This window comes from Cyprinus carpio, chromosome B22 (assembly GCF_018340385.1).
Source record: "Cyprinus carpio isolate SPL01 chromosome B22, ASM1834038v1, whole genome shotgun sequence".
Classification (NCBI taxonomy): domain Eukaryota; kingdom Metazoa; phylum Chordata; class Actinopteri; order Cypriniformes; family Cyprinidae; genus Cyprinus; species Cyprinus carpio.
In genome coordinates this window covers 19,957,950-19,971,706 of record NC_056618.1, presented here as the reverse complement: position 1 = coordinate 19,971,706, position 13,757 = coordinate 19,957,950, and the positions used below count along the sequence as shown (strand labels likewise).

At 38.3% G+C, this 13,757-nt stretch overlaps 2 protein-coding genes across 5 annotated transcripts in view; both read left to right on the top strand.

Moving 5' to 3' along the window:
• The window catches only part of ahr2 (aryl hydrocarbon receptor 2), a 223,353-nt gene extending 212,654 nt beyond the window's left edge, over positions 1–10,699 (top strand). Inside the window, exons 3-11 of the mRNA XM_042749540.1 lie at positions 1,747–1,871; positions 2,927–3,016; positions 5,543–5,663; positions 5,981–6,120; positions 6,340–6,542; positions 6,651–6,760; positions 6,890–7,031; positions 7,115–8,912; positions 9,806–10,699. Of these exons, the coding sequence (XP_042605474.1) occupies positions 1,747–1,871; positions 2,927–3,016; positions 5,543–5,663; positions 5,981–6,120; positions 6,340–6,542; positions 6,651–6,760; positions 6,890–7,031; positions 7,115–8,912; positions 9,806–9,913 (2,837 nt within the window). The 3' untranslated portion in view covers positions 9,914–10,699. The remainder of the gene's footprint in view (positions 1–1,746; positions 1,872–2,926; positions 3,017–5,542; positions 5,664–5,980; positions 6,121–6,339; positions 6,543–6,650; positions 6,761–6,889; positions 7,032–7,114; positions 8,913–9,805) is intronic.
• The window catches only part of LOC109082837 (glutamic acid-rich protein-like), an 848,403-nt gene that overhangs the window by 275,344 nt on the left and 559,302 nt on the right, over positions 1–13,757 (top strand). The gene's annotated exons all lie outside the window — the stretch shown is intronic.

Sequence of the window (13,757 nt, the reverse complement as noted above, 5' to 3'; positions counted from 1 at the left end):
CAATTTAGAAAAATATAGAAAACACACCAATTTATAAAATACTCATTACAAACTTAGAAAACACTGTACTTTTTTCCCTACACATTACAAATTGCATTGTGTGAAGTGGGAGTGTTGATGTGTGTGTTTGTGTGTTCAAACGTGCCGTAAATTCAGGCAGAAAATGTGTGTGCTGTGGAAGTGTTGAAATCTTTCTCTTTCTTTCTGACAGCAGAAATAAAAAGACTCTGACACAAGTTCAGTGTGGTCAGTGCTGAGCTCCAAAAAGTGAACTAAGGTTTTACATCAGAGTTTACCACAGTGATTACTTAGTGGGTTACCAGAGTCTCTCCATCAGAGTTTTCTCTTTATTTAACATAAAACAAAACCTAACACATAACCTAACTTAGTTTGACCACCGCATATTTTACCACATTTAATCTCAAACTTTACCTCACATTTACCTCAGATTTTTGCCTTATATTTTACCTCAGTTTACCACGGATTTTACTTCATTTAATCTCAAAATAATTCACATCTGCCTCTGTTTTGCCTCATATTTTACTTTAATTCACCAAAGATTATAGTTCCATTTGCCTCAGTTATTAACCCCAGAGTTCACTAGTTTTTACACCATTTGTTCTCAAACTTTAGGTAATATTTACCTCATATTTTTACCTCAGGTCACCTAAAATATGTTACCCATGATTTTGCATCAGTTTACATTACTTTACATACTTGCAGGTTTACCTTAGAGCTTATTTTGTTTCAGTTTACCTGAAATGTTACACTCTGACTTTAGTTTACATAGGCTAATTTTCTTCATATTTACCTCCAGGTTTGCCGTACATTGAACTTTGATATAACGTGAGGAGATGTTTGTGGTAAAATCACATATTATATATCATATTTTAGTTAGATTGTACTTCAGTTTATTTGAAATTTTACCACAAAGTTTGCCTCACAGCTTACTTCACAGTGTTCCACTATGGTTACTTACTGATATTGTAACATGTTTGCACATTTTGTTGCTTTTGAACGTAATGTTGAAGTTATAGCTTGTGTAACCAAAGGTGGCAAGACTCAAATGTTCAGTGAAAGAATCTTTAGCTAACAAACCGTTTGTTTCGCTAATTAGCACCTTGAAAACTTGAAAATAATGGCCCTTGTTTTCAAACACATTTTTGCTTGGTACATGAAGACAAGTACGAGAAGACTACAGTAGTACTAAAAAAAAAAACTAAATTCTGGAGAGGAAACTGTTGATGGTGTGTGCTGATGGTGTGTGATGGTGATCAACTGTAATCTTTGTAAACTCTCTATCTCTCTGTCACAAACACACATTAAAGAGAAAACGTAGCTTTAAATAAGATAAGTGGTAGTAAAATATGTCACATTGATCATGTTAGTCCTGGTTCTTTAGGATAAACTGTGAAAGGGAAGTGACTTTCTGCTTGGGCATGTGATGTTTTTGTAGGTTTTTCAGCAAAATGGTGCCGCTAACACAGTAAATAACTGGTGCCAGTTTTACTTTTACATTTCTATAAAATCTTTGGTACAAATCTGGTGAAGTTATTTTATTATTACTTGCTTTTTGCCTGTCCCCATTACTTGTAATATACTATTTTAAAGTAATGAAGTGTTGCACTTTGTTCAAAGCTGTCTAAAAGAATTGTTTAATACAATGGTTTAAATCTTACATCAAACTGACACAGAATGACCCTCATGGTGGTAACCATGTCCTTTTTCCTCTCTTCTTCCCTTTAGCCACAGTCAAAAAGACAGGAGGAAATGGATGGATAAACGACCGGTCAGGGACATTTGGAGGAAACGGACAGTCAACAACCAGTCTGGATGGAGTCAGTTTCTCAGAAGGGGAACTGTTGTTGCAGGTAAAATGCATGTAAACGCACCATTTCCTTGAACTTTTTCATTGCGAATTTCCAGAAAACGCCATCCTGATCTCCCACTTTTTTACGTACATACTGTATAAACACCTTGTACCTTATTTCCCACTTAAAATGCCCTTGTTTGTGTGAACACAATCATCTGCTGGGATTTCTTCTCATTTTCCCATTTTTCAGTCTAAGGTCAGACTACTTTGCTATATGCAGGGGTCTTAAATCTGTCTCTGCCAACTCAAGAGAAGTCGTGGCCAAGCATCAGTCTACTTTCTAAATCATCCATCACTTTTGTACACTCTCATTTGCTCCATCCTGTAGTCATTTATGCAAACTGTCACTCTGGGCTGTGCAAAGAAGTTGGTATTTTCCCAATATGTTTGTGTGTGTGTGCATAGCAGGTATAAGTGTATACGTTTCCTGATTCCCTGGAAAGATGATAAAATAAACAGCAGCCATGAAGATAATCCATACGTCGCTCAAACAAAACACTTCCATGTCATAAACTCATGAAATACATTTTGGTTTACATTTAGTTTATTGTAGCTGTTGTCATGCTCGTCGAAAAGGAATGAAGTTTAAGCAATCGACATTCTCCGCTGTTGAGCAATGTTATCTTTTCTTTGTAAACTATATCACATTACTTTCCACCTACAAATATTGTGTTTCTTTTTCAGCCACATCTCTGTCTCCGTCTCTCTCTCTATCTCTCTCTCTCACCATTGTTTGAGGGCTGTTGGTTCCTGTGCGTGACTAGCGGCGATATTCACCCCCTATCTGTTGTCATGTTCAACACCTTAACAAAAGCTTGGCTAATTACATGGGATGTTCACTGAAAAAAAAAAAGATGTAAAAGAAGAAAAATGGCCCCATTATCCCCACCCATCTACAGTCTTACATTCACAATCCCAGCCACGGTGTTTAGCATGAAACAAACCAAAACATTTCAGCTTTTCTTTATCAAATATCCCAATCATAAAACCTTTGTCTGCAAGTTAACGTGTTTTAGTATTGTCAGTCACAATTCTATCTAATTTCGTTTTCAGGCCCTCAATGGCTTTGTGCTGGTGACCACCGCCGAAGGTTACGTGTTTTATGCATCTCCAACTATACAGGACTACTTGGGCTTCCATCAGGTGAGTTTGCTTTAAAAATTTTATTTTAGGAAGTCTTGCTTTTTTTTACATTAGTCGTCTTGTCATATGTCAAATTGTATGTACTTTGTATAGTTTACCAAGAAAACCGATATTCATATACCAGCCTCAAATAATGCTTGTCATTTAATTGAAAATTGATAAATCTATCTATCAAATCTATTGACGAGTCATTCACCTGGAAGCATTTGTATCATTCTTCAGTCATTTGTTGGTTCGACTTTCCTCACTCTGGAGGAAGACAAATGGCCTTTGCCGGAGTTTAAAATGCCGTGCCGTTTATACGGTTATGAATTTCTGTTATCGCAAGGATAAAACTCTGGGCCTCAATAACAGTAGGCTGTGGAAAAAGTGCTGAGGGTGTCCGGGTTTGACTACTTATTCGGAAAGGTGTTCGTTTACTGGTAAACCACCGTGGCGTCGGTGAGGATTATTTTTTTTTCTTCGTATTAACAAACTAGTCTATGTTGTTTGAAACATCACTCTTCTTCCTTGTCCTGTTTGGAAGGCTTTTTGAAATTTATGTAAGCTAATATTTGCAAATGGCTAGCGATTAAGGTTTTTTTTTTTTTTTTTTTTTTTTTTCACCTTGTCAGCCTGTGATGTGCATATCAGACATAGTTTGGTTTTGTTTATAAAAGAGGAGAAGCTCAGAAAAAGAACATCAAAGAGAGGCAAATTGAATGTTTGGATACTTCATTAAAGAACTTGCAAAACCTGTTTGTGTGTGTGAACCACAGCCAGTTCAAGAAGATCTTGTGTGTGTGTTCCTGTGGTGTATTGTATGTATAGACTGCATGTATAGATCACATTAACAATAGCCATTTCATTCCTATAGCTTGTAATAATAGCAAGTAGGCTATACATTACACAATGTCTACTCAAATATACATTCTCGCTCTAAGCACACACAAATATTACAATACAGACAGTATGAATGTACTAAAAGAATATATATACACCTATATGATATGTGAATAAGAACTGTGGTGTCTTTGTGTGTTTGTTGATGTGCATATAGTCTGTGCTTGTTATTGCGTACCTGTTTTTCCTCACTAAATCAATTTCCCTGGAGTGTGACGTTCCCTCTCTAGCAAGTCCAGGTCGCCAGGGTTACACAATCAGGCAGGCCTGTGCCACCTGCACACAAACGCAATAATTTATACCCTCTGCTACAGCGATCTGACACCTGTTGTGATTTGGGTTGCTAATAACTATTCACGTATTTCTAATTAGTTTTTTCTATTTTGTAGTCCATGTCATTAGAATAAATTGTGTTATATAAAAGAATGTCTCTATGATTTGTATTACACAAACATCACAGTGTGTGGCTTTGTTCATGAATTGTTGTGCACGTTAAATCCATCTGTGTATACTTACTGTATATATGTAGTTTTTACGAAGATATACGTGTAAATATATCAGAGACATGTATACATATTTTATAGCAATTAATATGTATCTTTTCTTTCTACTCCCTAGCCTGTGTGTCCTCATTAACCTTTAAATGTGTGTTTGTTAGTACAAGTTGTCATGAATGGTTTCTGGACCTTGTCTGGTTTTCATCCCACACCGTCCAGCCTGCATCAATTAGCACACATAGACAGTGCAAACACTTTGTTTTCATTAGCCTGCTGAGGAAAAAGAGAGAGAGAGAGGTTGGGGAGGAAAAAACAGGCAGAAAGGAAAAATGTAAGCCAAGCTGCAGTTACTATGCCAAGCCTCTAGAGGGAAGCATCTACATTTTTATATACAGTAAATACAGCCTAACATATAAAGCGATATCTCTAGAGGACACAATTGTGATGATTTTAATGCTTTCTTATTAAAATCTGAGCCAAAGGAAAGTTTCTATTTCCTTTCCAATCAGTTGCACTCCAAACAAGTAATACTGTACAATATGTTAAAGGGATAGTTCACCCAAAAATGAAAATTCTGTCATTAATTACTCACCCTCATGTCGTTCCAAACCCGTAAGACCTTTGTTCGATAGTTTTGTTGAAATCCAAGAAATTTCTACTCCTGCATAGACAGGAAAGCAACTACCACATTCAAGGCCCAGAAAGGTAGTAAGGACATCGTTAAAATAGTCCATGTGACATCAATGGTTCAGTCATAAGGTTTTGAATCTACGCTAATACTTTTTGTGCACATGAAAAAACAAAAATAATGAGTTTATTAAAGAATGTCTTCTCTTCCGTGTCGGTCTTCGACAAGTGTTCACAACAGAACGCCGGCTCCTACACCAGCAACACCACACACAAACTATAAATAAGACAATGCTTTTGAGAATTATGGACAAGTCTTGTCAGAAAGACAAAAATAAACCTCTTTGCCCAGTATGCAATGAGGATTTGGTTGGCATTAACAATTACAACAGAACTAGAAAGTGGCAGCGAAAAACTCGTTATTATATTTCACGGTCAGGTTATAATGGGAATGAATATTAGGATGCAGAACATGTCCTGCGATCATTTTTTGTAATGTCCTTTCTTACTGTCTTCACAGTCGGATGTGGTCCATCAGAGTGTATTCGAGCTCATCCACACAGACGATCGGGCAATGTTTCGAAGGCAACTACACTTCGCTCTCAATCCCACTTCGTGCGATGGTATCGATGGCTCTGATGGTTAGTAGTAACTCTATCCTTAATGGTGATGCCCATGTAGGGTCAATGAGTTCCTGGTAAGGTGCTGTCATCTTTTACTGCAGTGCCCAGCCTTGAATGTTTTGTGAATGAGCAGACTTCTGTTGTTATTATTACTGAATCAAGAAAGTATGTAAGAGAGTATGTGGAGAGCAAGACAGCTGTGGGAGGATCCATTCTGATTTATAAAATGGAGTCTTGTATAAACCCAGGATGATGAACACTGCTAGTGATTCACAGCCATTTACATTGCTGTTTTTATTTTCCCCTTTCATTTGGCACAACCAATCGGTCTTCAGCAATTCAAAGCAGCAGTGACATCACCAGAGACATGATAAACTACAACCCTCAACACATCCCTCCAGAAAACTCATCCTTCTTGGAAAGAAGTTTCTGTTGCCGATTCCGGTGCCTCCTTGACAACTCATCAGGCTTCCTGGTAAACATCTTAGACCTCTATTATGCCCATGTAGAATCAATATTTTAGAATCATTACAAGATTAACCTTTTGAGCTAGACTCAACCATGTTTGATTTTCTGTGTACACGATGATACAGTAACAGCAACATAAATAATAATATAAATAAATCTGCTGTGAGTTGTTTACACTCAGTGTCAGACCCTCATGGGGCTAAAATTACTCCCTTTGCCCCCCAAGGCCCTGAACTTCCAGGGGAGGCTGAAATATCTCCATGGTCAAAACAAGTTGGCTGAAGATGGGACCCTGACCCACCCTCAACTGGCTCTTTTTGTCATAGCCACACCCCTCCAGCCACCCTCTATCCTGGAGATCAGGAGCAAGACTCTTCTTTTCCAAACCAAACACAAGCTGGACTTTACACCTCTGGGTGTTGACACAAGGTAGCTTTGATTAAGAAGCAAAAGCAACTTCAGATTGGGCCAACAAATTTGGGGGGAAAAGTACAAACCTAGTGTTAAAATTGTTCCTTTCTGTTTCTCGTTTTGCAGGGGAAAGGTGGTTCTTGGCTACACTGAGATTGAGCTGTGTATGAGAGGCTCCGGCTATCAGTTCATTCATGCTGCTGACATGATGCACTGTGCTGACAACCATGTCAGAAGTGAGTTATGCCAGATCTTGACCAGATATTTAATGTTAAATGTTATGAACTACATAAAACTAGCAGTTTGATTTCCATAGCATTTCTTTCAAAATGTTTTTTTCCTCTCTCTCTTATTCTTTTTCATAGTGATAAAGACTGGAGAAAGTGGTTTAACTGTCTTCAGACTTCTCACGAAAGGGGGTACATGGATCTGGGTGCAGTCCAATGCTAGGCTTGTTTATAAAGGAGGAAGACCAGACTTCATTATTGCTCGACAAAGAGCACTAACGTAAGTTAAACCAGCATTTTAAGAATGTTTCGTTGCTCTAATCTCTTTGTGTCTCACATTATTATAATATCTGTATTTTATAGTAATGAGGAGGGTGAGGAACACCTCCGTCAAAGGAAGTTGCAGCTACCTTTTAGCTGCCCCACTGGAGAGGGTGTCTTGTATGAGACCGGCCCCACACTGGACATCGCTGACATCCAAAATCCCAGCAAGGGCCAGAAGATGCACAAACCTCCATCTCTGGACCCAGATTCTCTTCTTGGCTGCATGCTGAAACAGGATCATTCTGTCTACACCAACAACAATGACCCCAATTCCCAGTTTACCCTTGACAAGGCTTTCAGGGATAGCCACGCCCTGCTCAATGTCCCTGGGAACAACTGGCAGCCGTCAGCCCTGAACACTGTGGCTGGGATAAAGGAGGAAAGTGTGGTAAAGGACATGATGGAAAGCTTGCAACAGATTATTGGTGACAACAGTATTTGTGGCCTTCAGGATTTTGATGTGGACGAATCGGACCTGAAGGAGTGGGAGAATGCTCTGCTCAGGATGAACTACAACAACGAAATGGAACTTAACGAAATCATCACCGACGACATCCTCTCTTATGTCGAGGATGCACTTTTTAAGGGAAATGGTATTCAATTGCCTGAACAACTCAAGAGCCAGGGTTCATTTGTTGAGGTGCCTGAGTGTCTTCCAGAAATGGAGCTACAGAATAACTTGGCTGTTAACCAGGAATTCAACAGCCAGGCAGATATACTCGGTAGATCCCCAGGTGCGGGTGGGTATATCGGAATGAACATTCAAGATGAAGTGGATGCCAGTAGCCCTGGAAGAGGGATGGTGAAGCTCACCCATATGGTGCCACAGATGCTACCTGGCAACACTTTTGTCCAATCATTTGGACTAGAAGAGGCAACCCAGAAGATGCCTTGCAATAATAACATTATGTTAAATCCTTCTCTTGCCATGCAGCAGCCGACCCAAGTCAGGCTTGGTCTGCAAGGTGCCATGCAAGAGAACGGAATGGTGCCATGTGGCCAGAGAAACCTACAGACCGGAAACCAGCCCCATCACAACACAATGACTCTCCCTCTTCAAAGTCCTCTATTGCAGGGCACTTCCGCCCAGCCAATGGGCTTCAACGGCCAGAATTCCCTTCCTCAACAACCGTCAATCAGTCAGAACCCTCAGTGGGTGTCTGACAGCAACAATATGATGGATAACCTGCTGAACTCTTGCACCCGTAATATTTCAGGTGTACAAGATGCAGGACTACACTCTGGCCCAACTCCCCAACTACAAGGACAGTTTTCTCTTCACACTCAAAATGCTGCCAATCCTGGACTGCCTAGCTGGCAGCAATCACAGCCTCAACAGGTCTCCAAATCATTTTCCAGTGGGCAACAGAATATGACGGACTTCATCGGCCAAGTTACAGGCTTCCAAAGAGACCTGCTTGGAGAACTGATGTCGCACACAAACGCACAAGGATTGGGGTCTGGTTTCCTGCCCCAGACAACTGCAAATAGTATCTATCCTCAGCAAGGAGAGATGATCAACAACAGCCCTCATCAGACCACCAACAGCTGCATGTTCACAGGCACTCCTCAACCGTCAGTGAACGGGATAAAGTATGGTTCTGCAGATCCGATATCTTCAGTGTCATCCTGCCAGAGGGCTAAAGCTCTGGTTACCCAGAGTCCTACACAAGCATCCTGCTACTACCAAAGAGGTCCTAGCGAGTCAATCGTGGGATCGTCGGTCATCCCACAAGAAGACACCAATATCAGCCCCATGACCTGTCGAGTGCCACTTGGGTTAACTCCAGAGAACATACTTGCTCAGCAGTATCTCTCCTGCAACGGCCAGACACAGGTAAACTGTACTAATGTAATCCACGGTATAATTATAACTTCAAACTAGCTTGTTCTAGTTCAGAGATCAAAGCACCAGGTGTGTGCTCACTCCCTATTTTTAGATTTAGTCTTTAAGTTTGTTGAGAATAGCGGAACTACCCTGTTCTTACCCCGGGCTCATTGTGTCATCACACATCAAGTTCTTTTTTTTTAACCGGTTGGGTTATCTCACCATTAGTCTCAAGTCTTTGTGAGAAACAACACTTTGGGATGTTACTACTGCCACCATGTGTAAAGAAACACCATATGATCTTGAGGAAGTCTAGAGGTGGACAGAGACACTCAAGATGAATTAATTCCCAATGTGCTCAGTTGTTTTCTTTCCACATTGTGGAAGGAAACAATTGAGGGCAGTCCAGAGTAGGACTAGGTGTCATATTTCTTGATATAATTCAGTTCTGATATACAAGCTCTCGTTTTGATTAATTTGGGTGTTTTTCAGTCAAATTGTCAATTTTGCTTAGATATGAAGAACATGTTCTCTCTGTTAGTGTTGTAAATTTTACAGTACAGTGTCTTATTGAACTGTTAATTAAAATGTCATTGACATACTATCCCAGTTGAAAAAAACAGCATATGCTGGTTAGGTATGATTTGCATGGTAGCTAGTTTAAGCTGGTTTAAACTGGTCATTACATTTTCAGGGATACTGCAATTTTTTGTCTAAACCCTGAATAGTATATAAAGCCATCAAAACAATGCATCAGTAACCACAGGATGGGCACAAAAGTTCAAAATGGAGAGAGTTCTGCTTTAAATTCTTTTCCATGCACAACTTAATGAATATCATGACATGATTGCCACAGAATGGACAAACATTCCTTTAATGGTTTCAATTTTGTCCTTCCACAGATTGCAAACCGTCCACTTAAGGAGAAAGGAACACTCCATTTTCCGACGCTGGCCAATGGAACCACCTACTTTACTGAGAACAACCAAAGCAATTGCTGTGACTATTAGATCATGCTTAATACAGCGACTGACACATCAACAGTGCTGTACCTTTTTCTAGGAAAAAGAGAAAAAAAAAAGCATAGATACAGCAACTTGTTTGTCCCTCGAGAGACATGCATCTGCTTCTAAAGGCACTCTTGGCTGAAAACCTGCAAGACATTACAGAACTATAAAAAGCGATTTTACCACACTTTTTTTTCCACAATTATCTACTTATTCACTTGTTCACACCCTCTCTGATGAGAAATAAGCAGTGGCAGAAAGAAAATATTTATTTTTTTAAGTGTGTCCTTTCATCCCTGAAGGATATTGTTTTGTTTTGCCATTCTGGCACGGAAAAAGAGTGAGATAGCGAGTGTAATAGCAAAGAGAGGTGTGTGAGCAAGTGTGTGTTTGTGTGTATGTGCGTGCGAGGTAGCCTAGAGTTCATTTATGAAGTATGCAGAAGCAACTGTGGAACCTTTTAATTGCAGGGATGAGATTCTGAGGAAATTCAAGGTGCACACAAGATGCTATTTATTGGGGTAATTTCGACTCAAAAAGGGAAAGTCTGTCTCAGAGAGGGCAATGGCCTCAGCCAACCCCTTTTATTTTGCCAACTGTGCGTGAAATTGGCAATCTGTAGACCTTTAACCTTAGTGTTATCAATGTACCCCACTTTCTCGAAATAAATTAATACTCTACTGATGGCCTCAGTGGCACCATTGAACTGTCAGAGCAAATCATTGAATTTGTTGACTGCAAAATTTTCCCAGAATTTCTCTAAAGCTCCACCCACTGCAAGGTGTAAAGTTGCCCAAGGAAAAATGAATAGTCCCAGGCCACTTTTTTTTCTCAACAACACTTTTTCCATTGAAAGTGTAAAAACCATCTGGTCTTGTTACACTTTTATGGTTGCGTTAACCATATCTTTCATGTGTATTACAACAATATCTGAATGTTATCACTTTTCATTTATTGTACAGTTTTTTTTTTTTTTTGTTTTTTTTTTGTCTGTTTGTTTAAAAATTGTATTTTGTACTTTTTTATGCATATAATCGAAATTATAGAAATGTCATTGAGCCATTTTTGTCCACTTTTAATTTGCTGATTTCCTTCTTGCTTTCTGTTTGCGTTAACACTTATATGGAAGAATTTTTGGAATTCTTAAATCGTGTTGCATGCCAGGAGAATCACAGCAGCCAGCATATCCTGCCTCCAGAAGAAAGGTAAAGACAGACTAGTTATCAGGAATGATTCCAAACAAAAGTAAATGTTTAAGAATCAATTCAAATGAAAATTTAAAAAGCACAATCTAAAATTTTTTAATGGCCACAGTGAAAGTCTTTATTCATCTGTGGTTTCATTCTTGGTCAATCAGGAAATACAGCAGCAGCCAAAAAGTTTAGAAGAAGCACAGTGTAGAGAATGTGCTCAAAACTGAATTTGGAAAATTAGTTTTGCATAAATTTTACACATTAAATCAAATGCGATTTCCATGGAAATTCTGTTTCATGTAAAGTTTGTAGGCCTTATTTTGAAAGAATATAAAGCCATTTGATTCGATTGTATCAGCACTATGAATGTGTATGTATACCAAAACATATTTGTATGAGATGCTGTAGCTATAGAATTATGACTGATTGGTTTTATTGTGCAAAATGAACTCTTTGAAAAGGCCTTATTAGCCTTCATTTTGTTCATGTTTTTGACCGCTGTTGCTTCTGAGATTTATCCTTTCTCCCAGCAGTAAGAACAGAGAGTATGGTGTGATAATAACAACGAATATATACAACCCTCAAACTCATGCACCCAAAGCCTTTTCCTTTCATCATCTGAAATGGGAACACTGTGTGCCTTAATTTCTTTCTGCCCAAAGGATATTCCTCTTATTTCCCTCCCGTCTTCACTCTCTTTGGACGAAATGATCGTGGCTTGCAGAGGAGGAATGGAATTGAAATGGCAGCTATAATTGAATCTGAGAAGCAACGTTTTTAACAACTGGTTGTTGTTTGCATGGACGGAATCGATTATGCTAGTTTGCTAAGTGTTGTACATAGCCTCGCAGTTCAAGAGTTAGAGGACACTTTCTGTCCGTCTTCTTAAGCACCTTCAAACAGCTTTCGTTTTCTGAGATAGCAATTTTTGTCCTCTTTGATTTCGTTTTAACTGAAAGCTAAAGGAGTTATGTAAATAAGAGCGTTCTGTGTTTTATTGCCAGATGTCTGCTGGCTAAGAGAGGAGGTTAGTAATCGCTAGAAAATTTGTTTGATTGATGGTTGGTTAATGGATGATCAGTTGGCTGATTGATCCGTTTATCACTTGACAGATTGATTACGCACAAATAATAGCGATGGATTTAGTTTGCGTGGATGTTCGTTTTCACACTTTAAAATCTATCTACTACGCTATGTCCTAACCAGGCTATGAAACCTCTTCTTGCGCTGTGTAGCTCCATCCACAGTGCTTTATATTAAATCAGTGGTTCTCAAATGGCTTTGCTTCAGGACTTTTACCATGGCGTTTATTGTACAAAAGCCATTAGCCAATATTGTTCAAAATGGCTCATTTGTTTTGATAATTTCATAGCTGGCATTTTATGTATCTTATATACTCTGTTAAAGTTTTTCAAAAAAAAAATTGTGAAACTAAATGATGCACAATTAAAAAAATAAAAACTATTTTCTTTCCTTTGCTTTGTTTACTTAAATGCCCGTAATTTAATAAGCTGTCATAATAATGTTAATTTAATATTAAATAAAAATGAAATAACTAAATTAATATTAATTTCTGCAGCCAGTAAGTTTGTTTAAAACAAGTTGTGGTGTCTAGGTAAAAAAAATAAAATTTCCAATCAAAACTTTTTTTTTTCCTTCCATCTACCAGTTGAGAACCACTGTATTAAAAATCTGATATTTGTAACAAACATGTAGTTTTCAATGATAATTACTACAAATTAAATCCTGTATAACTGTTTAGGACAGTTTCATGACTTCATTAAGGTGCCTAAATATAAGTTATTTGTTACTAGACAAGGTTTAGTGGTCCAGAAAATGACCTTTCATTTCCTGTGCCTTCAAGTGCCATTGAATAATACAGGTTAGTAGTGGATTAAGCACCAGTAAAAGATGAATTGACCTCTCAAAACAGCATTGAAATCCCCCAGTGCCAAAAAAAAAAAAAGCTCATACACGCACTTGTGAGGACGTCCTCCCCTTCACCACTAAACTATGAATCCCATAGGAAGAAATAATAGCACTTAACACTTCAGATGCCTGCTTCTTGCAAAACGACGTGTTTGTGAGGCCTCTCTAAATGCAGTATCTTTGTTTATTTGTTGTATCATTGTATGTTTCTATATGTTTCTTTGCTTGTGCACCCAGCATTGTAAATGCTTATATGTGTTACCCTATATCTTATTTTGTACATTGTTCTGCACAACTGTAAAATCTGTAGGAGTAAATGGATGTCCCACAAATACAGGCTATCCACACGCGCATCTACATTATATATATATATATATATCTATATGTAAAAATATAGCTCTCGTTTGTTTTGTATTTGTATTATCAAATTATTCATTTTTGTTGCCCCTCATTGATATCTTTATAATATTAAAAGGGAGTTGATGACTCAATGGCTTCAGTTGTTTTTTTTTTACTAGACATCTGTGTAAATGTGGATGGATGGATGGATGGATGGATGGATGGATGGATGGATGGATAGATAGATAGATAGATAGATAGATAGATAGATAGATAGATAGATAGATAGATAGATAGATAGATAGATAGATAGATAGATAGATAGATAGATAGATAGATAGATAGATAGATGGGTTAACCACATGGGGGCGCTAACGTATATATAT